Source organism: Ambystoma mexicanum, chromosome 8 (genome assembly GCF_040938575.1).
Source record: "Ambystoma mexicanum isolate Mex_15411 chromosome 8, UKY_AmexF1_1, whole genome shotgun sequence".
Taxonomy (NCBI): domain Eukaryota; kingdom Metazoa; phylum Chordata; class Amphibia; order Caudata; family Ambystomatidae; genus Ambystoma; species Ambystoma mexicanum.
Genome location: NC_090929.1, coordinates 1,282,284,357 through 1,282,310,885, shown reverse-complemented (window position 1 = coordinate 1,282,310,885; position 26,529 = coordinate 1,282,284,357). Strand labels below are relative to the sequence as shown.

General features: G+C 52.9%; 1 protein-coding gene across 1 annotated transcript in view; it reads left to right on the top strand.

Annotated features, from left to right (window-relative positions):
* The window catches only part of KNDC1 (kinase non-catalytic C-lobe domain containing 1), an 895,433-nt gene that overhangs the window by 336,449 nt on the left and 532,455 nt on the right, over window positions 1-26,529 (top strand). The window contains exon 11 of the mRNA XM_069611402.1: window positions 22,218-22,295. Coding sequence (XP_069467503.1) covers window positions 22,218-22,295 — 78 coding nt within the window. The remainder of the gene's footprint in view (window positions 1-22,217; window positions 22,296-26,529) is intronic.

The window sequence follows — 26,529 nt, the reverse complement described above, 5'->3', positions numbered from 1 at the left end:
GGGTCACCAACTTTAAAAATGTCGACTGGTTGTTAACCAAACCTAAAGGACAAGGTTATTATTTTGTGTCTACAACAGACACACTTCTGTGGGTACTGGTTGCTCCCCATGACAAAGGGCTTGGGGAAACATAGATATATACATCAGTCACTGAAATTTCATTTGCATGACAAAATATGTCATGTGGAAGAATGTTATATTTTTCTTGCGGGTGATTGTTTTGCTTAAAAATCCTTTTTATTATTGTATATGCTCCTAATGTTGATTCACCTGCCATGATCCATACATTTCCTGCTTATGAAGTGGCAATGGTTGGGGACTTTAACTTAGCGGTGTCCCTAGACTTGGACCACTCACAGACACTGCAAACTACACTATCTAAAGCTGCCACAGCCTGGGCCGATATACAGGGTAATTCATAGAATTTCGCAGAAAAGTGTCGCAAGCGGCTGGCGCAGAGTGTCCGCGTGCGATTGTCTGCGCCAGCCACGTGCGCTAAAATCGATTTCCGCGCACAGCGCATTCATGGATTTTCGCATCCAAAACCAGCCATGGCGCAGCGTGGTGCAGCGACCCTGCAGCAGCGCCAGTTACGCCCCCAAGAACGCCCTTGCGCAAGGAAAAGCCTTCAAAATCCCCAAATAATCGCAAAGGGCTGTGCTAACCCTGAACCAGTTCACCGGGCTGGCAAACAGCAAACGCCAAGCGGGGAACGTGTATTTCAGTGGTTCGCAGGAAGTTCCACACGCGATTGTCCTGTGTACGTGTGCATCAGGGGTGCGCGGGAAGTTCCACACGCGATTGTCCTGTGTACGTGTGCATCAGGGGTGCGCGGGAAGTTCCACACCAAAATCAGCAGGGTACGTGTATTACAGGGGTGCGCGGGAAGTTCCACACGCGATTACAGCAGGGTACGTGTATTTCAGGGGTGCGCGGGAAGTTCCACACGCGATTGGCCCCGTGCGAGCAGGGTACATGTATTCCAGGGGTGCGCGGGAAGTTCCACACACGATTTCAGCAGGGTACGTGTATTTCAGGAGTGCGCGGGAAGTTCCACACGCGATTGGCCCAGTGCGAGCAGGGTACGTGTATTTCAGGGGTGCGCGGGAAGTTCCACACGCGATTGGCCCAGTGCGAGCAGGGTACGTGTATTCCATGGGTGCGCGGGAAGTTCCACACGCGATTTCAGCAGGGTGCGTGTATTTCAGGGGTGCGCCTGAAGTTCCACACGGGATTCCATCAGGGTACGTGTATTTCAGGGGTGCGCGGGAAGTCACACACGCGATTGGCCCCGTGCGAGCAGGGTACGTGTATTTCAGGGGTGCGCGGGAAGTTCCACACGCGATTGGCCCCGTGCAAGCAGGCTACGTGTATTTCAGGGGTGCGCGGGAAGTTTCACACGCGATTTCATCAGGGTACGTGTATTTCAGGGGTGCGTGGGAAGTTCCACACGCGATTGGCCCAGTGCGAACAGGGTACGTGTATTTCAGGGGTGCGTGGGAAGTTCCACACGCGATTGGCCCCGTGCAAGCAGGGTACGTGTATTTCAGGGGTGCGCGGGAAGTTCCACACGCGATTTCATCAGGGTACGTGTATTTCAGGGGTGCGCGGGAAGTCCCACACGCGATTGGCCCAGTGCGAGCAGGGTACGTGTATTCCATGGGTGCGTGGGAAGTTCCACACGCGATTTCAGCAGGGTACGTGTATTCCAGGGGTGCGCGGGAAGTTCCACACGCGATTTCAGCAGGGTACGTGTATTTCAGGGGTGCGCGGGAAGTTCCACACGCGATTGGCCCAGTGCGAGCAGGGTACGTGTATTCCATGGGTGCGCGGGAAGTTCCACACGGGATTCCATCAGGGTACGTGTATTTCAGGGGTGCGCGGGAAGTCCCACACGCGATTGGCCCCGTGCGAGCAGGGTACGTGTATTTCAGGGGTGCGCGGGAAGTTCCACACGCGATTGGCCCCGTGCAAGCAGGCTACGTGTATTTCAGGGGTGCGTGGGAAGTTTCACACGCGATTTCATCAAGGTACGTGTATTTCAGGGGTGCGCGGGAAGTTCCACACGCGATTGGCCCAGTGCGAGCAGGGTACGTGTATTTCAGGGGTGCGTGGGAAGTTCCACACGCGATTGGCCCCGTGCAAGCAGGGTACGTGTATTTCAGGGGTGCGCGGGAAGTTCCACACGTGATTTCATCAGGGTACGTGTATTTCAGGGGTGCGCGGGAAGTCCCACACGCGATTGGCCCAGTGCGAGCAGGGTACGTGTATTCCATGGGTGCGTGGGAAGTTCCACACGCGATTTCAGCAGGGTACGTGTATTCCAGGGGTGCGCGGGAAGTTCCACACGCGATTTCAGCAGGGTACGTGTATTTCAGGGGTGCGCGGGAAGTTCCACACGCGATTGGCCCAGTGCGAGCAGGGTACGTGTATTCCATGGGTGCGCGGGAAGTTCCACACGCGATTTCAACAGGGTACGTGTATTTCAGGGGTGCGCGGGAAGTTCCACACGCAATTTCAGCAGGGTATGTGAATTTCAGGGGTTCTGGGGAGTACTACACGTGAATTGGCCTTGTGGGTCCTCCCAGGTGTACGCTCGACAACCTCTACGGCCCCTGCAGGCAGCCCACACCACGGGGGACTACCCTGCACCCCTGCTCATGTCCCGCAGGCAGCCCATCCACCATGGGCATGCCCCCCAGCCAACCCACATGTCACCTTGCACTACTGATCAACAATGCTTGTCTCCCACCACCCCCACCCCCCAGCAGTGCAGGGGCAGCCTCCACCAGGCCCCCACCCATGTCTACCACCACCCCCACCCCCCAGCCACCATGGGCATCCCCCACCAGGCCCCCACTCATGTCTCCCACCACCCCCACCCCCCCAGCAGTGTGGGGCACCCTCCACCAGGCCCCCACTCATGTCCAACTCATGTCTCCCACCACCCCCATCCCCCAGCAGTGCAGGGGCAGCACCACCAGGCCCCCACTCATGTCTCCCACCACCCCCACCCCCCAGCAGTGCAGGGGCACCCTCCACCAGGCCCCCACTCATGGCCCCCATCACCCCCACCCCCCAGCATCCAGGGGCACCCTCCACCAGGCCCCCACTCATGTCTCCCACCACCCCCACCCCCCAGCAGTGTGGGGCACCCTCCACCAGGCCCCCACTCATGACTCCCACCACCCCCACCCCCCAGCAGTGTGGGGCACCCTCCACCAGGCCCCCACTCATGTACAACTCATGTCTCCCACCACCCCCACCCCCCAGCAGTGTGGGGCACCCTCCACCAGGCCCCCACTCATGTCTCCCACCACCCCCACCCCCCAGCAGTGCAGGGGCACCCTCCAGCAGGCCCTCACCCATGTCTCCCAGCACCCCCACCCCCCAGCAGTGCAGGGGCAGCACCACCAGGCCCCCACTCATGTCCCCCTGCACCCCCACCCCCCAGCCACCATGGGCACCCTCCACCAGGCCCCCACTCATGTCTCCCACCACCCCCACCCCCCAGCAGTGCAGGGGCAGCACCACCAGACCCCCACCCATGTCTCCCACCACCCCACCCCCCAGCAGTGCAGGGGCACCCTCCACCAGGCCCCCACCCATGTCTCCCAGCACCCCCACCCCCCAGCAGTGCAGGGGCAGCCTCCACCAGGCCCCCACTCATGTCTCCCACCACCCCCCCCCCAGCAGTGTGGGGCACCCTCCACCAGGCCCCCACTCATGGCCCCTATCACCCCCACCCCCCAGCATCCAGGGGCACCCTCCACCAGGCCCCCACTCATGTCTCCCACCACCCCCACCCCCCAGCAGTGTGGGGCACCCTCCACCAGGCCCCCACTCATGTCTCCCACCACCTCCACCCCCCAGCAGTGTGGGGCACCCTCCACCAGGCCCCCACTCATGTCCAACTCATGTCTCCCACCACCCCCACCCCCCAGCAGTGCAGGGGCACCCTCCACCAGGCCCCCACCCATGTCTCCCAGCACCCCCACCCCCCAGCAGTGAGGGGCAGCACCACCAGGCCCCCACTGATGTCCCCCTGCACCCCCACCCCCCAGCATCCAGGGGCCCCCTCCACCAGGCCCCTACCCATGTCTCCCACCACCCCCACCCCCCAGCCACCATGGGCATCCCCCACCAGGCCCCCACTCATGTCTCCCACCACCCCCACCCCCCAGCAGTGTGGGGCACCCTCCACCAGGCCCCCACCCATGTCTCCCACCACCCCCACCCCCCAGCAGTTTGGGGCACTCTCCACCAGGCCCCCACCCATGTCTCCCACCACCCCCACCCCCCAGCAGTGTGGGGCACCCTCCACCAGGCCCCCAACCATGTCTCCCACCACCCCCACCCCCAGCCACCATGGGCACCCTCCACCAGGCCCCCACTCATGTCCAACTCATGTCTCCCAGCACCCCCACCCCCCAGCAGTGCAGGGGCACCCTCCACCAGGCCTCCACTCATGTCTCCCACCACCCCCACCCCCCAGCAGTGTGGGGCACACTCCACCAGGCCCCCACTCATGGCCCCTATCACCCCCACCCCCCAGCATCCAGGGGCACCCTCCACCAGGCCCCCACTCATGTCTCCCACCGCCCCCACCCCCCAGCAGTGTGGGGCACCCTCCACCAGGCCCCCACTCATGGCCCCTATCACCCGAACCCCCCAGCAGTGCAGGGGCAGCACGACCAGGCCCCCACTCATGTCCCCCTGCACCCCCACCCCCCAGCAGTGCAGGGGCACCCTCCACCAGGCCCCCACTCATGTCTCCCAGCACCCCCACCCCCCAGCCACCATGGGCAGCCCCCACCAGGCCCCCACTCATGTCTCCCACCACCCCCACCCCCCCAGCAGTGCAGGGGCAGCCTCCACCAGGCCCCCACTCATGTCTCCCACCACCCCCATCCCCCAGCCACCATGGGCACCCTCCACCAGGCCCCCACTCATGTCTCCCACCACCCCCACCCCCCAGCAGTGCAGGGGCAGCACCACCAGGCCCCCACTCATGTCCCCCTGCACCCCCACCCCCCAGCATCCAGGGGCACCCTCCACCAGACCCCCACTCATGTCTCCCAGCACCCCCACCCCCCAGCAGTGCAGGGGCAGCACCACCAGGCCCCCACTCATGTCCCCCTGCACCCCCACCCCCCAGCATCCAGGGGCACCCTCCACCAGGCCCCCACTCATGTCTCCCACCACCCCCACCCCCCAGCAGTGTGGGGCACCCTCCACCAGGCCCCCACTCATGTCCAACTCATGTCTCCCACCACCCCCACCCCCCAGCAGTGTGGGGCACCCTCCACCAGGCCCCCACTCATGTCTCCCACCACCCCCACCCCCCCAGCAGTGCAGGGGCACCCTCCACCAGGCCCCCACCCATGTCTCCCAGCACCCCCACCCCCCAGCAGTGCAGGGGCAGCACCACCAGGCCCCCACTCATGTCCCCCTGCACCCCCACCCCCCAGCAGTGCAGGGGCAGCACCACCAGGCCCCCACTCATGTCCCCCTGCACCCCCACCCCCCAGCAGTGCAGGGGCAGCACCACCAGGCCCCCACTCATGTCCAACTCATGTCTCCCACCACCCCCACCCCCCAGCAGTGTGGGGCACCCTCCACCAGGCCCCCACTCATGTCCAACTCATGTCTCCCACCACCCCCACCCCCCAGCAGTGTGGGGCACCCTCCACCAGGCCCCCACTCATGTCTCCCACCACCCCCACCCCCCCAGCAGTGCAGGGGCAGCACCACCAGGCCCCCACTCATGTCCCCCTGCACCCCCACCCCCCAGCATCCAGGGGCACCCTCCACCAGGCCCCCACTCATGTCTCCCACCACCCCCACCCCCCAGCAGTGTGGGGCACCCTCACCAGGCCCCCACTCATGGCCCCTATCACCCCCGATCCCCCAGCATCCAGGGGCACCCTCCACCAGGCCCCCACTCATGTCTCCCACCACCCCCACCCCCCAGCAGTGTGGGGCACCCTCCACCAGGCCCCCACTCATGTCCAACTCATGTCTCCCACCACCCCCACCCCCAGCAGTGTGGGGCACCCTCCACCAGGCCCCCACTCATGTCTCCCACCACCCCCACCCCCCAGCAGTGCAGGGGCACCCTCCACCAGGCCCCCACCCATGTCTCCCAGCACCCCCACCCCCCAGCAGTGCAGGGGCAGCACCACCAGGCCCCCACTCATGTCCCCCTGCACCCCCACCCCCCAGCCACCATGGGCACCCTCCACCAGGCCCCCACTCATGTCTCCCACCACCCCCACCCCCCAGCAGTGCAGGAGCAGCACCACCAGGCCCCCACCCATGTCTCCCACCACCCCCACCCCCCAGCAGTGCAGGGGCACCCTCCACCAGGCCCCCACCCATGTCTCCCAGCACCCCCACCCCCCAGCAGTGCAGGGGCAGCCTCCACCAGGCCCCCACCCATGTCTCCCACCACCCCTACCCCCCAGCAGTGCAGGGTCACCCTCCACCAGGCCCCCACTCATGTCCAACTCATGTCTCCCACCCACCCCCACCCCCCAGCCACCATGGGCACCCTCCACCAGGCCCCCACCCATGTCTCCCACCACCCCCACCCCCCAGCCACCATGGGCAGCCTCCACCAGGTCCTCACAATCCCCAATCATGTGCGTTATGGTCAGCCTCCACAGCCAAAAAGCCCTACCAAGTAACCCATTCACCCACATGGAAATGGAAATTACATGTTACACCCCCAATGTTCATAAAGCTAATGAACCCATGTCCGTCACACACAATGGTTGCAATTGAATGGGAAAACACCCAACATGACATGCATGAAACCAATGAGATGATACCACACAGTGAAGTATGAAAACAAAATTGTATTAAAAAAAAAAGAATGCAAAAGAAATGAAACAAACTACAATGGGAATGAAAAAAAGATAAGCTGCATGTCCGTTAAAAAAAATAAAAACACCAAATCCTAATCCAAAAAAATGTTGTCCAAAGTCAAATGAAAAATAAAATCAATCCAATGAAGAACTATGTACAAAACATCCAAGGGTCCATGAGCCCAACTGAACAAAGGAAACCTACAAAAAACCCTAACTAAAATGCAACTATATACAAAAAGTGGAGCAGTGTCCGTCGACTCCAAATCATAAGAACAAACAAAGGAAACCTAAAACTAAAGAACTATATACAAAGGCGGCGGGCAAGTCCAGCGGCTCACTCCGTGGTGTTCCGGGCCACGGCATCATCGAACTCCTGTTCGATGTCCCGGAGGCGGTCCTGTTCCATGGCCCCGAGGGTCCGCAGGGACGACGCCGTGTCCTCCTCCAACCCCCTGCAGATTGCCTCGAGGCACTCGGCCCACCTCAGGGCCCTCCGCATGGAGTTCTCCGCCCTGACCATTGTGAGCCGCGCCTCTTCCGCCCGCCGCCGCTCCGCACCTATGGCGTGGCCCAACCGCTGCCACACGGAAGACAATCTCTGTCCTGGGTCCTCCTGCCCTCCGGCCGATGCCTGCCCCTCCGATGTCGAAGGCCCCGAGCCTTCATGGCTCCCACCATGTTGCTGCTGCTGCTCTGCCTCTGCCCGTGCACTGCCTCCTGCTGCCTGCACATCCTCCGCCGGCTGGGGTGCAGTCGTAGATGTGGCCACCCCTGCTGGACGTCCGACTCCCGACTGTGGCAGGGATGCCTCCTCCACCAGCCTGGCCGCACCGTCAGAGGCAGCACCACAGGGCACCCAGGTGACTGATGGGTGGGAAGATGGCACAGAGGACGACTGGCGCGTAGGGGGTCTAGTTGAGGAGGGGGTCGGAGCAAGCCCCATCAGACGGAGGAATCCGGCCTGGGAGACCTGTCCCAGCAGGCTGACGTGGTCAACGAGCCATTCGAGATGACGTGCAGTCTCTCCATGAAAAGACTGCAGGTCACCTCGCATGGCCTGTTGACGCAACGCCACACCAGCCAGGACAGGCTCAACCCGGACCTGGATAGCCACGTCCGCAGGCAGAGGAAGGCCAGTTGACGTCAGCTCATGCCCTGCCTGAAAACGGGTCTGGACGTAGGCATCCCTGCTGGTGCAAGATGATGCAGGGACAGGATCGGGGACAGGATTGCACACAGGCACCTCCGCGGCGGCCTGTGCTGCCTCCTGTCCCTGGTCCTGCACTGCACCACTAGCACCAGTGGGATGCCCACCTCCAGACCCCGTCTCTGGTGCTTGCACGGCCTCCTCCTCCACCAAACCCCCCACCAACCTGGATTACTCCGTGCCATCTTCCCCTGTTGGGCCCTGTGGGGTCCCAGCTGCCCCTTCTGCTCCCGAGGAGTCCAACTCCAACCTCCGCCTCTTGGACCTCCCCCCGGCAGCTGCGGCCTGGGACACGGCACCGGACTCCTCACTCCCCGACGAGATGACAACACGGGAGGGGAGCCGGGCCTTGCGTCTCCGGCTGGCGGTGGGATCCCCGCCGCTGTGCTCCACAGCACCTTCTCCGCCCTCTTCATCAGTTGACGCTGCAGACAGGGAAAAACAAAACACAGGCATCAGGGCACTGTACAATGGACACATACACACATGACAGTTGCACATGAGTGGCATTGGCAAACCTCAGACATGTCATCACAATCCCCAACACACATGTCATTACAACTCGCACACATGAGCCATACCACAGCCATATCGCAACTGCCACCACCATCCCTACACATACAACAGCATGAGCAGCCAAAGGTGAGCCAGACATCACATGCAACACAGGAAGTGCACCACACATGTACACACACCACCACACTTGCATGCATGTGTACACCTCTGCCAAGTGTCGCACTGTTCAGACGGGCATCCATGTCACATCTGCCAATCAGGCTTCCACATACCGCTGTCACATGCATCCATGTTGCATCACTGTTGCACCCTTGTCAAATACACACACATGCACATGTACACAGTGCTGATGCATGCAGCCGAAAACAACATACATGCGTGACATCACGGACATGTCTACTTACATACACATTCATCCAAACATGTGTGCCCACACAACTGCATTTGGCATGCAAGCCTACACACACAAGCACCATCCATGTCTCACACATTACAGCCCTCGCATGTGTCAGCCCCACGGCCCTGTACACCCCCACCCATACTCGACCCCATACAAACAGATGTGCAACCTGCACACTACCGAATAATCACCACACGCACTGCTCACAATCAGGATGCATGTACACTCACCGTCCTGGAACGCATATCCCCAGCGCTCCACGTCCAGGTCCTAGAGAAGCAGACCCGTCTGGAGTCGAGCGGTGAGTCGAGTGTGCTGGTTGCACATCTGTTTGTATGGGATCGAGTATGGGTGGGGGTGTACAGGGCCGTGGGGCTGACACATGCAAGGGCTGTAATGTGTGAGACATGGATGGTGCTTGTGTGTGTAGGCTTGCATGCCAAATGCAGTTGTGTGGGCACACATGTTTGGATGAATGTGTATGTAAGTAGAAATGTCCGTGATGTCACGCATGTATGTTGTTTTCGGCTGCATGCATCAGCACTGTGTACATGTGCATGAGTGTGTATTTGACAAGGGTGCAACAGTGATGCAACATGGATGCATGTGACAGCGGTTTGTGGAAGCCTGATTGGCAGATGTGACATGGATGCCCGTCTGAACAGTGCGACACTTGGCAGAGGTGTACACATGCATGCAAGTGTGGTGGTGTGTGTACATGTGTGGTGCACTTCCTGTGTTGCATGTGATGTCTGGCTCACCTTTGGCTGCTCATGCTGTTGTATGTGTAGGGATGGTGGTGGCAGTTGCGATATGGCTGTGGTATGGCTCATGTGTGCGAGTTGTAATGACATGTGTGTTGGGGATTGTGATGACATGTCTGAGGTTTGCCAATGCCACTCATGTGCAACTGTCATGTGTGTATGTGTCCATTGTACAGTGCCCTGATGCCTGTGTTTTGTTTCTCCCTGTCTGCAGCGTCAACTGATGAAGAGGGCGGAGAAGGTGCTGTGGAGCACAGCGGCGGGGATCCCACCGCCAGCCGGAGACGCAAGGCCCGGCTCCCCTCCCGTGTTGTCATCTCGTCGGGGAGTGAGGAGTCCGGTGCCGTGTCCCAGGCCGCAGCTGCCGGGGGGAGGTCCAAGAGGCGGAGGTTGGAGTTGGACTCCTCGGCAGCAGAAGGGGCAGCTGGGACCCCACAGGGCCCAACAGGGGAAGATGGCACGGAGTCATCCAGGTTGGTGGGGGGTTTGGTGGAGGAGGAGGCCGTGCAAGCACCAGAGACGGGGTCTGGAGGTGGGGATCCCACTGGTGCTAGTGGTGCAGTGCAGGACCAGGGACAGGAGGCAGCACAGGCCGCCGCGGAGGTGCCTGTGTGCAATCCTGTCCCCGATCCTGTCCCTGCATCATCTTGCACCAGCAGGGATGCCTACGTCCAGACCCGTTTTCAGGCAGGGGATGAGCTGACGTCAACTGGCCTTCCTCTGCCTGCGGACGTGGCTATCCAGGTCCGGGTTGAGCCTGTCCTGGCTGGTGTGGGGTTGCGTCAACGGGCCATGCGAGGTGACCTGCAGTCTTTTCATGGAGAGACTGCACGTCATCTCGAATGGCTCGTTGACCACGTCAGCCTGCTGGGACAGGTCTCCCAGGCCGGATTCCTCCGTCTGATGGGGCTTGCTCCGACCCCCTCCTCAACTGGACCCCCTACGCGCCAGTCATCCTCTGTGCCATCTTCCCACCCATCAGTCACCTGGGTGCCCTGTGGTGCTGTCTCTGACGGTGCGGCCAGGCTGGTGGAGGAGGCATCCCTGCCACAGTCGGGAGTCGGACGTCCAGCAGGGGTGGCCACATCTACGACTGCACCCCAGCCGGCGGAGGATGTGCAGGCAGCAGGAGGCAGTGCACGGGCAGAGGCAGAGCAGCAGCAGCAACATGGTGGGAGCCATGAAGGCTCAGGGCCTTCGACATCGGAGGGGCAGGCATCGGCCGGAGGGCAGGAGGACCCAGGACAGAGATTGTCTTCCGTGTGGCAGCGGTTGGGCCACGCCATAGGTGCGGAGCGGCGGCGGGTGGAAGAGGCGCGGCTCACAATGGTCAGGGTGGAGAACTCCATGCGGAGGGCCCTGAGGCGGGCCGAGTGCCTCGAGGCAATCCGCAGGGGGTTGGAGGAGGACACAGCGTCGTCCCTGCGGACCCTCGGGGCCATGGAACAGGACCGCCTCCGGGACATCGAACAGGAGTTCGATGATGCCCTGGCCCGGAACACCACGGACTTAGCCGCTGGACTTGCCCGCCGCCTTTGTATATAGTTCTTTAGTTTTAGGTTTCCTTTGTTTGTTCTTATGATTTGGAGTCGACGGACACTGCTCCACTTTTTGTATATAGTTGCATTTTAGTTAGGGTTTTTTGTAGGTTTCCTTTGTTCAGTTGGGCTCATGGACCCTTGGATGTTTTGTACATAGTTCTTCATTAGATTGATTTTATTTTTCATTTGACTTTGGACAACATTTTTTTGGATTAGGATTTGGTGTTTTTATTTTTTTTAACGGACATGCAGCTTATCTTTTTTTCATTCCCATTGTAGGTTGTTTCATTTCTTTTGCATTCTTTTTTTTTTTAATACAATTTTGTTTTCATACTTCACTGTGTGGTATCATCTCATTGGTTTCATGCATGTCATGTTGGGTGTTTTCCCATTCAATTGCAACCATTGTGTGTGACGGACATGGGTTCATTAGCTTTATGAACATTGGGGGTGTAACATGTAATTTCCATTTCCATGTGGGTGAATGGGTTACTTGGTAGGGCTTTTTGGCTGTGGAGGCTGACCATAACGCACATGATTGGGGATTGTGAGGACCTGGTGGAGGCTGCCCATGGTGGCTGGGGGGTGGGGGTGGTGGGAGACATGGGTGGGGGCCTGGTGGAGGGTGCCCATGGTGGCTGGGGGGTGGGGGTGGGTGGGAGACATGAGTTGGACATGAGTGGGGGCCTGGTGGAGGGTGCCCCTGCACTGCTGGGGGGTGGGGGTGGTGGGAGACATGGGTTGGGCCCTGGTGGAGGCTGCCCCTGCACTGCTGGGGGGGGGGGGTGCTGGGAGACATGGGTGGGGGCCTGGTGGAGGGTGCCCCTGCACTGCTGGGGGGTGGGGGTGGGGGCCTGGTGGTGCTGCCCCTGCACTGCTGGGGGTGGGGGTGCTGGGAGACATGGGTGGGGGCCTGGTGGAGGGTGCCCCTGCACTGCTGGGGGGTGGGGGTGGTGGGAGACATGAGTGGGGGCCTGGTGGAGGGTGCCCCTGGATGCTGGGGGTGATAGGGGCCATGGGTGGGGGCCTGGTGGAGGGTGCCCCACACTGCTGGGGGGGTGGGGGTGGTGGGAGACATGAGTTGGACATGAGTGGGGGCCTGGTGGAGGGTGCCCATGGTGGCTGGGGGGTGGGGGTGGTGGGAGACATGGGTGGGGGCCTGGTGGAGGGTGCCCCACACTGCTGGGGGGTGGGGGTGGTGGGAGACATGGGTGGGGGCCTGGTGGAGGGTGCCCCACACTGCTGTGGGGTGGGGGTGGTGGGAGACATGGGTGGGGGCCTGGTGGAGGGTGCCCCACACTGCTGGGGGGTGGGGGTGGTGGGAGACATGAGTGGGGGCCTGGTGGGGAATGCCCATGGTGGCTGGGGGGTGGGGGTGGTGGGAGACATGGGTGGGGGCCTGGTGGAGGGTGCCCCTGGATGCTGGGGGGTGGGGGTGCAGCGGGACATGAGTGGGGGCCTGGTGGTGCTGCCCCTGCACTGCTGGGGGGTGGGGGTGCTGGGAGACATGGGTGGGGGCCTGGTGGAGGGTGCCCCTGCACTGCTGGGGGGTGGGGGTGGTGGGAGACATGAGTGGGGGCCTGGTGGAGGGTGCCCCTGGATGCTGGGGGTGGGGGTGATAGTGGCCATGAGTGGGGGCCTGGTGGAGGGTGCCCCACACTGCTGGGAGGGTGGGGGTGGTGGGAGACATGAGTTGGACATGAGTGGAGGCCTGGTGGAGGGTGCCCATGGTGGCTGGGGGGTGGGGGTGGGTGGGAGACATGAGTGGGGGCCTGGTGGGGGCTGCCCATGGTGGCTGGGGGGTGGGGGTGGTGGGAGACATGGGTGGGGGCCTGGTGGAGGGTGCCCCACACTGCTGGGGGGTGGGGGTGGTGGGAGACATGAGTGGGGGCCTGGTGGAGGGTGCCCCTGGATGCTGGGGGGTGGGGGTGATAGGGGCCATGAGTGGGGGCCTGGTGGAGGGTGCCCCTGGATGCTGGGGGGTGGGGGTGCAGGGGGACATGAGTGGGGGCCTGGTGGTGCTGCCCCTGCACTGCTGGGGGTGGTGGGAGACATGGGTGGGGGCCTGGTGGAGGGTGCCCCACACTGCTGGGGGGTGGGGGTGCTGGGTGACATGAGCAGGTGTGCAGGGTAGTCCCCTGTGGTGTCGGCTGCCTGCAGGGGCCGTGGAGGGTGTACAGGGAATACCTGGGAGCACACAGCCAAATCGCGTGTAGAATTTCCCGCGTACCCCTGAAATACACGTACCCAGCCAAATCGCGTGTGGAAATTCCCGCGCACGTACCCGGCCAAATCGCGTGTGGAACTTCCCGCGCACCCCTGAAATCCACGTACCCTTCCAAATCACGTGTGAGACTTCCCGCGCACCCCTGAGATCCACGTACCCAGCCAAATCGCGTGTGGAAATTCCCGCGCACGTACCCGGCCAAATCGCGTGGGCAACTTCCTGTGCACCCCTGAAATCCACGTACCCTGCCAAATCGCGTGTGGGACTTCCCGCGCACCCCTGAGATTCACGTACCCAGCCAAATTGCGTGTGGAAATTCCCACGCACGTACCCTGCCAAATCGCGTGTGCAACTTCCCGCGCACCCCTGAAATCCACGTACCATGCCAAATAGCGTGTGGGACTTCCCGCACACCCCTGAGATCCACGTACCCAGCCAAATCGCGTGTGGAAATTCCCGCGCACGTACCCTGCCAAATCGCGTGTGCAACTTCCCGCGCACCCCTGAAATCCACGTACCCTGCCAAATCGCGTGTGGGACTTCCCGCACACCCCTGAGATCCACGTACCCAGCCAAATCGCCTGTGGAAATTCCTGCGCACGTACCCGGCCAAATCGCGTGTGGAACTTCCCACGCACCCCTGAAATCCACGTACCCTTCCAAATCGCGTGTGAGACTTCCCGCGCACCCCTGAGATCCACATACCCAGCCAAATCGCGTGTGGAAATTCCCGCGCACGTACCCGGCCAAATCGCGTGTGCAACTTCCTGCGCACCCCTGAAATCCACGTACCCTGCCAAATCGCGTGTGGGACTTCCCGCGCACCCCTGAGATCCACGTACCCAGCCAAATCGCGTGTGGAAATTCCCGCGCACGTACCCTGCCAAATCGCGTGTGCAACTTCCCGCGCACCCCTGAAATCCACGTACCCTGCCAAATCGCGTGTGGGACTTCCCGCACACCCCTGAGATCCACGTACCCAGCCAAATCGTGTGTGGAAATTCCCGCGCACGTACCCGGCCAAATCGCGTGTGGAACTTCCCGCGCACCCCTGAAATCCACGTACCCTGCCAAATCGCGTGTGAGACTTCCCGCGCACCCCGGTATACACGCACACGTATTTTTTGTCAGCGGGTGTCCGTGTTTGTGGGTACCCCTTTGCACGTCATTTGTCCTGGAGGGCCACAGTATAGGACATTCATCATGGCTGTATATAGGTGCTATTTGTTGGCGCACCTTTTGGCGCACATTTCTTCCAGGCGCAGAGACGCTACCGCCTGCTTTCTTGTGGCGGTCGTGTTTGTGCCTGTGCGCTGGTTTGAGCGTGCGCTTTTTTGCCCTATTCTATTCCATGAATACGTGTTGTAGGCGAGCGTGTGGGCGTTCCGCGCACTTGTACCCTGTACTTCCCCCGTGACGCCCACATTTTGGCAAGTTGTTCCCCATTCCGAGTGTTACGCCCCGTGTTCCGCCTACTTTTGTTGCGTGTGCCGCGCTATGTGCGATTTTCGCTGTGGCCTGTGCGATTTTCGCTGTGACCTGGCGCACGCAGTTAGATGGCCTGTGCGCCAACGTGCGCCGCGCACTTTTTTATCGCACATCCGATGGTTTTCTCGTGCACGGCCTTCCATGAATCGATGTGCGCTGCTTTTCGCGCGATTTTCGCACTTGCACTGCGATTTTCGCTATTCCACTGCGATTCGCAAGTTTTTGCCCACTTGCGCCGCGCTAATTATTCCATGAATCGGCCTCATAGTCATTTCATTCGGGTTTGTGGATAATAAAGGGAGTTTTCATTCTACTCGAGTGCTCATGGTAGTGCATTCAGGATAGACTACAATATGCTATCCCTTCCCCTGGTTGGTGTGACACAATTTACCACAATGTTACCAAATACACTCTACGACCACTCCCCAATACTGGCTGTTATTTCCATTCATAATATAGTACCACACCCTCCTCATTGGCGCTTCTGCCCCTGTGCTCTCAAGGACGAGGTTTTCTGGGCGGGGATTCAGGAGGATATCCTTGAATATTTTCACACCAATGCTGACTAGAATAAATTGGGGGGGCCTTCAAGGCTTTTATACGGGGCTGTTGTATTTCCAGGGAGGGCTGTGTACAAATCCTTCAGCATCGCCTTGACAAAGAAATGAAAGAATTGGAAAATATATACACTCTAGGGGGGGATCCACAGGTTGGGAAACTGCTTACTGGCAAAAGTCGTACACATCTCGAGACTGCGAGTAGGGAGGACAAATTTCTAGGTGATCCGGTTCTAGAGACAGAATATACAGAGGGCAGTAGGCCCAGTTGTACCCTCGCCTGGGCAATCTGCAAGAATAGGGAACAGGGAGGGATAGTGGAAGTTTCTGACCCTAACCTGATCTCGGTACGTGATTCCAATGACATTGTTAAGATATTTCAAGACTATTACAGTTTACTATACTCAACACAATAAACTGACTCCCCCAAAGAAATCAGATCATACCTAGACCGGGTTGCCCTGGGCTGGCTGGATCCAGTTTATGCGGACCTGCTCAACTCGCCCCCTCTATGTAAGATCTGTAAGATTATTCAGGATCTCCCAAGCAGCAAGGCCCTTGGCCAAGACAGTATTTCATCTAAATTCTACAAAGAATATGCCACTATCCTTGCCCCACACTTCTACTGCATGTATGAATTCTACATATCCGCAGGCCTACTCCCTGAATCCACCAGGATGGCAGTAGTCACACTTTTACTTAAACCCAATAAGGATCCTTGTAGATGTGCATCCTATAGGCCCCTGTCACTTATTAACACTGATAATAAAATCCTAGCGAAACTACTGGCAGATAGACTTCGCCCTCATCTGGGGGCCCTAGTTCTTCCTAACTAGGCTGGCTTTATCCCAGACAGGTCTACACAAAATGACCTGAGGCGGCTTTTCTCCCTGATGCATAATGCTGATGACGACATTCCAATCGTAGTGGGCCTTTGATTCCGTCGAATGGCCTTTTCTATTTGAAATCCTATGCAGATCTGGCCTGGGTCTCCAGTACATTCATTGGATTCAACTGTTGTATACGGCTCCTCAGGCCGTGATATTGATGTATCAATTGTCCTCTGACAACATTTTCCCGAGTAGGGGTACGAGACAGGGCTGCCCCCTCTCTCCTATCCTCATTGCCCTAACAGTTGAAACCCTTGCATGCACCTTGAGGAAATTCCACTGAAATACAGGGGTTACGATTTTTTCACATATCTCTACCATCTCCCTATATGTGAATGATATGTTATTGTATGTAAAAAAAACAAGCAAAATCTGCAACCATTGGTACAGGAAATAACATTATTTTGAGGATTCTCTGGACTACGTATCAACTGGTTTAAATCCAAAATACTACCCCTGACATCGACGGTACCCCCTGCGGATCTTGGTTCAGACCTCCGGTGGAATCATGGGGGAATGAGGTACCTGGGTACAGTCTCCACTTCCCCAGCTAAACTATCTTTGAAGATAATTACCTTGCGGCCCTTGAGCAGCTAGAGCGTAAGGTTGGTATTTGGATCCACCTCCCTTTATCCCAGGCTGTATGGCTTGCTTTGGCCAAGATGGTCGTGGCCCCGAAGATGCTTTACATTTTCAACAATGTTCTGCTGATCCCATCCTCCTGGTATTGGAAGCGTACCCGGTCATTGCTGTCCAGGTTGGTATGGGCGTGTGGTCAGGCGTGGGTCACGCTCGATACCTTGGCACTGTCATACACTTCTGGAGGTCCAGACCTATATGTATATTTTCTCGCTTTTCAGATCCAGTATGCCATCTAGTGGTGGCATCCTACCGAGGATCTACCGCACATCAAACTCAAAAGAACTACCGCTCGACCGGAGGACCTGAAGGGCATGCTATGGGGGACATCAAGACGTAGGTTTCAGGCAGTGTGGATATTGGGGAATATGAAACACCAGTAGCTTTTAAGTAATGAAGAGGACGGCACTATTGATAATGTAGTGAGTATTATTGGCCAGTACCAGGGAGTTCACATCTGATATTGATTTTTTTTATTTGTATTTAATAATATGCTTATAACAATAAAGTTTTGCATATAAAAACACATAAATCACGAATCAGTCTCGATAAAATACACTTTAAAGTTAAAACATAAATATACCATTTGATAACTCACAAATATCTAATATCATTACGTAAAATTTCATTATGTAAAAAATTAAGTTCATGTCATGTCCATCAAGTATTCTTTGCCACGTATCTAGTATATTATAATTATACATCTTGTTATTATATTTCATAAGATGTAGATTGCGTAACCAGACCAGACTGTCTCACTCACATAATATATGATAGGCAGTTTCTAATGTATTTACACCACAGAGTCTACAGTATCTAAGTTCTTTTGGGATACCAGTTTTTGCTCCAAATATTATTAGTACATTACATATGTTAAATTTAAACTTCAAATACCACCTGATAGTATTATAGTCTGGATATACACATTGATAGGAAGGTTTACCTTCTCTTATTGCCAAATGGTCAAGGAAAAGCCCACTATTTGCTTTTGTCACCAGGTTAACTACCATTTGATCACTATCTAGATCATATATCTTTTTTTTCAGTTTACATTTTAATTGCGCCATACTAAATAACAACCAGTCAAAGGTATCATTCCCTATCCATTACCATACACCCCTCTCCATCTATGTAATGTTAGAAAATTAACATTATTATCTGCACATCTATATTGTTCCATTAACTTCACTACAAATATATCATTATTAAGTCTTGTCAGTTTGACATATAGCATAGCAGTCATTAATTGAATTCGACTGTTAACACTGTTCTATTTGCATTCTAATAAAATATATTCATTCGGCACGTTTTTGGGCATCCTCAAAAGAATCTTTAGAACTTTTGCTTCAAATTTCTCCAATACATTTTTAAAATAATATCCCCATATTTCAGCACCATATACCATACATGAAACAATTTTGGCAGAGTATAGTTTCAACACAGTAAATATGGAGATATTCCCTTGACATCCAATAAATTTGCTTACAGTCAAAGTGGCAATCATACACTTTCTTTTGGTTTTGTTCCAATGTTATTTCAAATTAAGTTTGTTATCAATAATAATACCCAGATATTTATATTCATTTACAACTTCAATCTGTCTCCTATCTATCAGCCACAGTGGATTTTTGTTTTTCTTCGAGATTTTACATTCAATCTTCATGATTTAATTTTAACAATATTAATGACTAATTTGTTCGCATTAGCGAACCTTTCAAGTTCATCCAATTTTACGTGGAGTCCCTTTTGGAGTGTAGTCTAATAGAAGGAGGTCATCGACATACCCCAGCCATCCAAGCCTCACTACCCCCATTTTAATATCATTCATCTGAGTTTTTCCTACCTCTCTTAGAAAGTTAGCCAGATATAAATTAAAAAGCGTTGCCGCTAGGGTGCAGCCTTGCTTGACACCACGTAATGTGGGTATATCATCTGACAACATCCCTTCTAAGTCCAGACAAACTCTAACAGACGTGTCCTGGTATAATAATTGTATCATAAAAAGCAGGCCAGGCGGAATTCCCCAGTTTTTCAGTTTGACCCATAATTTTGTACGCGAGACCGTGTCAAAGGCCACAGAAAAATCAATATAGGCAACATAAACAGGCGATCTACGAATCTTCCATGAGTATTCAACTCCACTGACTAAGATGGAAATGTTGTGGGATGTCGAAGACCTCGCTCTAAATCCTGATTGATTGTCACGCAGACTCCTGCAGCTAGATATCCATTGATTATGCTCAGTTAACTATATTTTAGCAGATGTTTTTGCAGGGATATGTAGCATAGCTAGCATTCTATAATTTGCAGGTTCTTGACGTGATCCTTTTTTATATATTGGCAGTATAATGCTCCTCTTCCAAGAATCAGGCACCTTTCCAAATCTTCCAATCCACTGAAATATAATATGCAGCACCTTAGCCCAAAGTTCAGGAGATCGATTCAGAAGGGCATTACAGGTACTGTCAGGTCCCGCCACTCTAGAATTAGGCAATTACTTTATTAATAATGTCAAGGAGGCAACAGTATATGTTCCGTTCCAGACCTTCGCATCATTATTATAACTTTCCACCTCACATGCCAAGCTCCCCAAGGTATTCTTAACATGGGCAATCCAGCTACTCTCTGGGATACAGTTAACAGGAAGAGTTTTTTCTTTTTTACTGTTAATAATGTTCCACATGGCTTGATCATTTTTATTTTTTGCTGCATTAGCCAGAGCGAGCCATATCTCTTCTTTTTTCTTTTTTCAGATGAGTTTTTTCCATCTCTTATACTGAATCTTAAGTTTCCGTATCCTTTCAGTTTCATATATTTCTTTCTTATTTATACATTCACGAATATTTAACCTAATTATTTTTTTTATTTAAGTGGATATCATTATCAAATTTCTTGTGATGTGTCAGATTCCATTTTTCATTTACTGATCTATAGCTCTGTTTTACCATAACTGTTGCCTTAATTTTATCTGTAACGTTCTCAAATTCATCAAAGATCTTACTCTCCGGTTTCAAAGGTGTAAATTCATAGGTCTCAATAAAAGTTTCAAGCAATTGTATTGCCATCTCATTACCTTTTTCAATATTCCTAGGGTTCCATTTAATTCGGTTCCCTGCTGTATTTACTCCAATGTCTCCATTCATTTGATACATACTTCTATTTATTACTTTATCTCGTAACAGGAGATATAAGGGCAGATGGTCACTTTCTTCTCTACATCCAACAGCCATATTGCATACAATCTCCTGGGCACTTCTATTAACAATCATATAGTCAAGGGTACTCATACTCTTTCCACATGTCCGAGTCACATTTGTCATGCACTCTCCGGGGGGATTACCGTTTAAAACAGTCAGATGATATTTGTTAAAAAGGGATATCCATGCCTTACCTTCTCAAGAGTTATTTCGTATAATAAAGGGTTCAGAATTATGTTGTTCTGTTATTATCTCAGACACATAGTTGAGTTTTACATTTAAATCACCTACTATGATAAGTGGCATCTTGTTATAATGTTTATTATATTCTCTTTATTATACTTCCCTCCAGGCGGATTATATATGTTGACTAGTACAAGTTTATCAATGGTTGAGGAAATACAGGTTACTGTTACTATTAATACCATGTTAGTGGATTCCATATGTTTGATTCCACTCCATGGTTGTTTAATTGAGGTTATAAGTCCTCCCTTAGGATATTGATTTTTTTAAACTACAAGCCTGCCGGTAGAGGCCGTGCACTGCCGGCAGGCCTGACTTGCCGTAGTTCAACCAGCTACTGGCAGATTTTTCATTGAAGCACCAGCACCGTTACTAACAGTGCCGGTGCTTCAGTGTTCCCATTCCCATGGAGTCCTTTGGGACTCCACAGGAATGGGAACTTACTGTTTCTCTGCCAGAAACGGTAAGCAACCTCCTAATGAGGGCCTTTGCTTTATGTATGGTGTGTCCCTAAAGGGCAAATACTGGAATTTGGAGGCAAAGACAGAAAATGCTGGGGTTTGGGGACAATCAATCACTGTTGTGTCCTTACAGCGACAAATCTTGGTAATATTGGGGACAAAGCCATCACAGCTGTGTCCTTCCAGAGACACATACTGGCATTATTTGTGCAAATCCATCACAGTTGTGTCCTCAAATGGGCAAATGCTGGCATTTATGGAGCAACATCATCACAGATGTGCCTTAAAGTGGCAAATGCTGACATTTTCATGAAAAGCCATCATAGGTGTGTCTTTACAAGGGCAACCACTATCATTTTTGTGCAAGGTCTTCAAAGTCATTTTCTTACAGGGGGAACGTAGATCATGTGTGGGCAAAGCCATCACGGTTTTGTCCATAGCGAGGTCAATACTGACAATATTTGGGCAAATCTACCACAAGTTTGTTCTTTCAATGGCAGATAGTGGGAATATTTGCTTCAAGCCATGATGAGGGTGTTCCTATAGTGGCAAACCTGGCATTATGTTGTTCTGTCTCTACTGTATATCTACACATTATAACTAACAGCTAGGCAACCATTTGCTATCCTCCACGCGTACTGTATGTTTATTCCTGTGAGGAGTGACGTTTTTCTATTTGCCATCTGTATTTTGTGTTGACAAACCCTCCGATGGAAAACACAGCACAAGACACAGTGCCCTATCAATAACCTGGAATAATTCATGACTAGCAATTAAAAAAACACATATATTTGGCGCTTCATGGTTGCATTACCACTTTGACATAAGAGATAAAGGGCATGGCTATACTGTTAAATGAAACCACCAAGAACAAGTCTTCCCTGGAAGTTCATTATCGCAGTGTAATAGAAAAAAGTATCAGAACTATGCATTTTAACAACAATGTAAAATGATGTAGAAGTGCCAATATATTGTTCTAAACATCACCTAGGACAATCTGCAATTTGTCTCTACAGTAATGTAATTTGTTTTGTAAATCTGTTTATCATAACTTACTTGTTAATGTTCAAACATTCTTCTATATTGTGACCAAATCACCTGAAACCAGCCACAGATAATGGGCAGAATGCTTATTTTTTTCTGAAATATGCAAATGGGTAAAATGCTTATTTTTTCTGAAATGTGCTACCTATTCATTTCTGTTTCTTTTTTTAGATGTGCAGCGATTATCTTCAGCTGCACAATTTAAGCAGCAGACATGTGTTGGCTCAGTTGAGTAAACAGGCTTATCAGGTACGGCCTTTTTGGAATGTTGACAATATTATCTTCAAATGCATGCAACACTGCACATTATTACGAGCCTATCTATGTAGCTGCATTGTATCAGGCGCAGCTGCTCTCATTTTTGATACACCGTTTTAAAAGGTCATTTTCAATGTTATGCTGCTGTAAAACATGTCGAAAGTGTGTGCGTTGTCAGAGACACACGGCATTAATTCAGAGTATTGCACCTGTGTCCCTCTGTTACTTCACCTGATGTTAGAATTAAGCACTTGCAAGGTTTTTTCTGTTATCTGACATCATCAAAAATCATGGATCGAAATTGGAATACATGAATGTGTGCATAATTGTGTAGTATTTGATGGCCCTAAGCATTGTTTCTCTGAACTAGAATCACCCATGAATATTACTATCTGTACCCTACCTGTCACTAATTGATGATTATTACATTTGCAAGGATTTGCTATGACACCCAGGAAAGTTTTACTATAGATCTGCTCACATTGAGACAGGGCTAGGAGTATGTGGGTGCCCCACCCCCCTTTCTGTTTAGGAGCAGTGCCAGGATCCTTACTTTGCCCCCATAGAAATGTTTACAGTGTTTGAGTTCTGTTCTGTACATCTGGAATTAGGTTTCAGGCAGTGTGAATATTGGGGAATATGAAACACCAGTAGCTTTTAAGTAATGAACAAGGCAGCACTATTGATAATCTAGTGAGTATTATTGGCCAATGTCAGGGAGTTCACATCTGAATTTGATTTTCTTTAAAGTTGAGTATTGAGTGTTGATGCGCAAAGCTCGAAAGGTGGTTCAGGCGGTTGAGCGACTGTTGCTGAGATGTGTGGGTCATCTGTATGCAGCTCCACTGGTTTCAAACCTTATGGTACTCATTCAGCAAAGTTTTTTTCTGAAGAAGCTGGTAAAACTTGTTTTGCAAACCTGAGTCTATAAATATATTTCAAGACTGTGCTGTGTTTTCGTGCTTTGCAAGTCAGATTTACTGAAGAAAGTACTAATTAGCTCCGAAAAACAACTATGCAGATATAGTTCTTCTAAAGGTGAATGGATAAGGAGGACATGTGGTCTATTCTGCTCTCTAAAGTATAAACTGTGTAACTAGGAAACGCTCAAAATCAAGATTTCCCACTTGACAAATTCTGTGATTCTGAGGAAAAGTATGTTACCTCGCAGTGATTCAGTTCAGTGGGCCTCATTAAAAGTTTGGCGGTGCAGGAAAAAAGTGGTGGTAATTCTATTATGGCCACTTTTCCCACAATGCCAAATTATACTTTTTGGTGGATTTACTGCCAGTGGAACTACCATGCAGTAAATCTGCACATTTTTGGATTCATCTCCAGCTTGCTGCTGGAGGTAAATCCATCACGCTACCTCCCAAAGTGGAAGAATTTACCACTCAGTAATTCCACCATAGGATAATCCCACCCAAAATCCCCATGGAGTCCTATGAAAAAAATGGGGATTTACCACCACTTGTAATCCCGTGGTAACTCCACAGGACCAAGTAGCAGTAACAGTAATTGGGTTTGGCTCTAAAACAGGGGATTTTACGGCAAAATTAACGCCAAACTCGTAATGCGGCGCAGTTTGTGCTATAGAGAAACTCTCCCTCGCACATAATTTAATAGTCTATAGTGATCTTTTCCACATCTGATTTAAATAGTGGCCATTCATGAAGCACACACTGTAAGCTGAATTGATATTAGTTCAGTCATGGCAACATCACTATATCACGTTGCTTAATTCTGCATGTATTCTAAATGTATGTAAGCTTACAGACAGGATAATAGTCTACTCGTTTGCATTGGTGCCCCGTTCCAGTGGATTTCTACAAATATCCATACCAAGGGTAGGTCAAGAGTATTTCTTTCCTTTTTCTGTACTTTTCTCTGCAACATCACTGTCACCCTTGGTATCAGAAGAATTGGAATTGCTCATGGGTTCACAACTACATGCAAATCTTGTTTTTTCCAATGTCTTCTGAAATACAATATGTAAAATGCGCCACATCCGTCTTTAAAAAAAAAACAGAATTATTGGGGAGGAGACCCAATCTCTATGGGGTTGGTTGAGGGCTCCTTTTGCTTCGCTCTGTCTATTCCTCATATTTGGGATGGGACTTCTGTGCCTGTAGCGTACTTCTGAGCCTGTAGCGACCACAAGTCCATGAGCCAGTCGCAGGGAAACAGTACAGTGGTGATGAAGGTGTTATGTGCTTGATGGCCTGGTGAATCTCATTTTGAAAAATGTCTGCTGCTGATGACACACCAAAACTTAGGCGCCTGTACCTGAACAGCCCAATGTTTGTCGAAAATGTGGTGATATATCTGCTGTCCGGGTGTAACTCCAGCTGATGATAGGAGACTCTTTACGAGGTTGGCGGTAACCCGTCGGTGATCAGCGCGTTGCGGCCAACCCTGTAACGTTGTTACCACCACCTGACATCCTGGTCCTACTGGGATATCATGAGCAATCGCAGTACTGTAAAAACCCATTCCCATGGAGTCCCACAGGACTCCATGGCCTCATTACGAGTTTGGAGGTAGCCATGCCCTTAATAAGGGCATGGCTACCCCAAAACTCGGGTCTGGGTTCCCTGAATGGGGAAATACTGGGCCATTCCGACCTTGGAGGGCCCAGTATTTCCCCATTCAAGGAACCCGGACACGGTCCATCCCCATTGCTATTTGAGCACCCATAGGGCTCAATGGGAATGGGGAGCATGCTAACAACAGGCCCGTTAATGACGGGCCTGTTGTTTGCATGCTGGGCCGCTCGCGGGACCCGCTAAGGACGTCTGGTAAAACCAGGCGTCCTAAGCGGGTGCCGCGAGCAGACCTCGTAATGGGCCGTATGGGGTTAACGGCTCCGGCACCTTTACCGACGCTGTTAACCCCTTACCGCCCTCCTCGTAAGAAGGCCCCATGGGTATGGGGACACTGAAACACCAGCACCATTGTTAACGGTGCCGGTGCTTCAGTGTAAAACCTGCCAGTAGGGGCCTGAACTCCGGGCAGGTCAGGACAGCCGGTAGTTCTGTGCCCCTACCGGCAGAATCATAGTTTGGCGGTTCAGAAAGGGTGCTGGTACATTGCTACCATCACCTTCATTTCCGGACTGCCAAACTTATAATGAGGGCCCTAGTTTAGAAAACCCTTTGGCACCATGCGACAAGTGCATCATGTCAGTCATTAAGGGTGAAAGCGTCCTTTCTCTCTCTATCGCTTGATCTGGCATTCTCATGTCCACGTACAAGTGTCGTTTGTAGCTATGTTCTCTTTTAGCCACTGGCAAAATGGGGGAGACCTACTACATCAGGCCTTTCACATGCTCTATAATGTCCTGGACAAGTAGAGATTGCAGCTCTTGTTAAACTTGCACCTGGATGTTCAGGAGAATCCATCTGTAGTGCTGGACTGTTGGTTTTATTTGTTTATCAATGTGTAGCTTTATCTGCATAAGTCGTCTCGCTCATGGAATTCACAGTCACACCTGTGTCAATGAGAAACTCCTGGGTGCTGCCATGTATCTGCAGGGGTAATGTTGGGCTGAATTCTGTCACCGTTCAGTTGCCAATGGCATGGGCGTATTCTCTTTTCTCTCGCCGCTGGAAGATGATTTGGATCCGGACTGATGTCTCAGGGATGAATGAATGTAGTGCATGTTGCACCTTGTGGCCCTCCGCTACTGGTCATTGAACTACAGTGATGACATTTTGATATTTGGGGCCACGCCGGAAACTCATGATGACACCCTACGCAAGGTCTGCATGGTACTGCAACAAGCTAATTTGACCTTCAATCTCAACAAGTTCGAGTTTAGCAAGTCCACTTTGAAATTATGTGGACACATTTTCTCATGTGATGGCCTGCAGTCAGATCCGGAGAAAGTCCTGGTGCTGTTTGGTACACCCACTCCATCCTCCATCTCAGCTGCCTGGTCCTTTTTAGGCATGGCCAACTATTGTACGATGTACATTTAAGACTTTCTGCCTCATCACGAGTTTGGTGGTAACCCTTAAATGTGGCGGTAACACTATTACCCCTACATTTAATGGTCCACCAAATCATGGGTTTAGCAGGATTTACCCCCAGCTCTAAGCTGGGGTAAATCCGCAGCGGATTTGCCGATTGTTGGAAAAATTACCGCACAGTGAAACCGCCGACGGTAGTGCGCTGAAAATTCCCCATTGGGCCCAATGGTGAATGGGGAATCCTCGAATGGGCC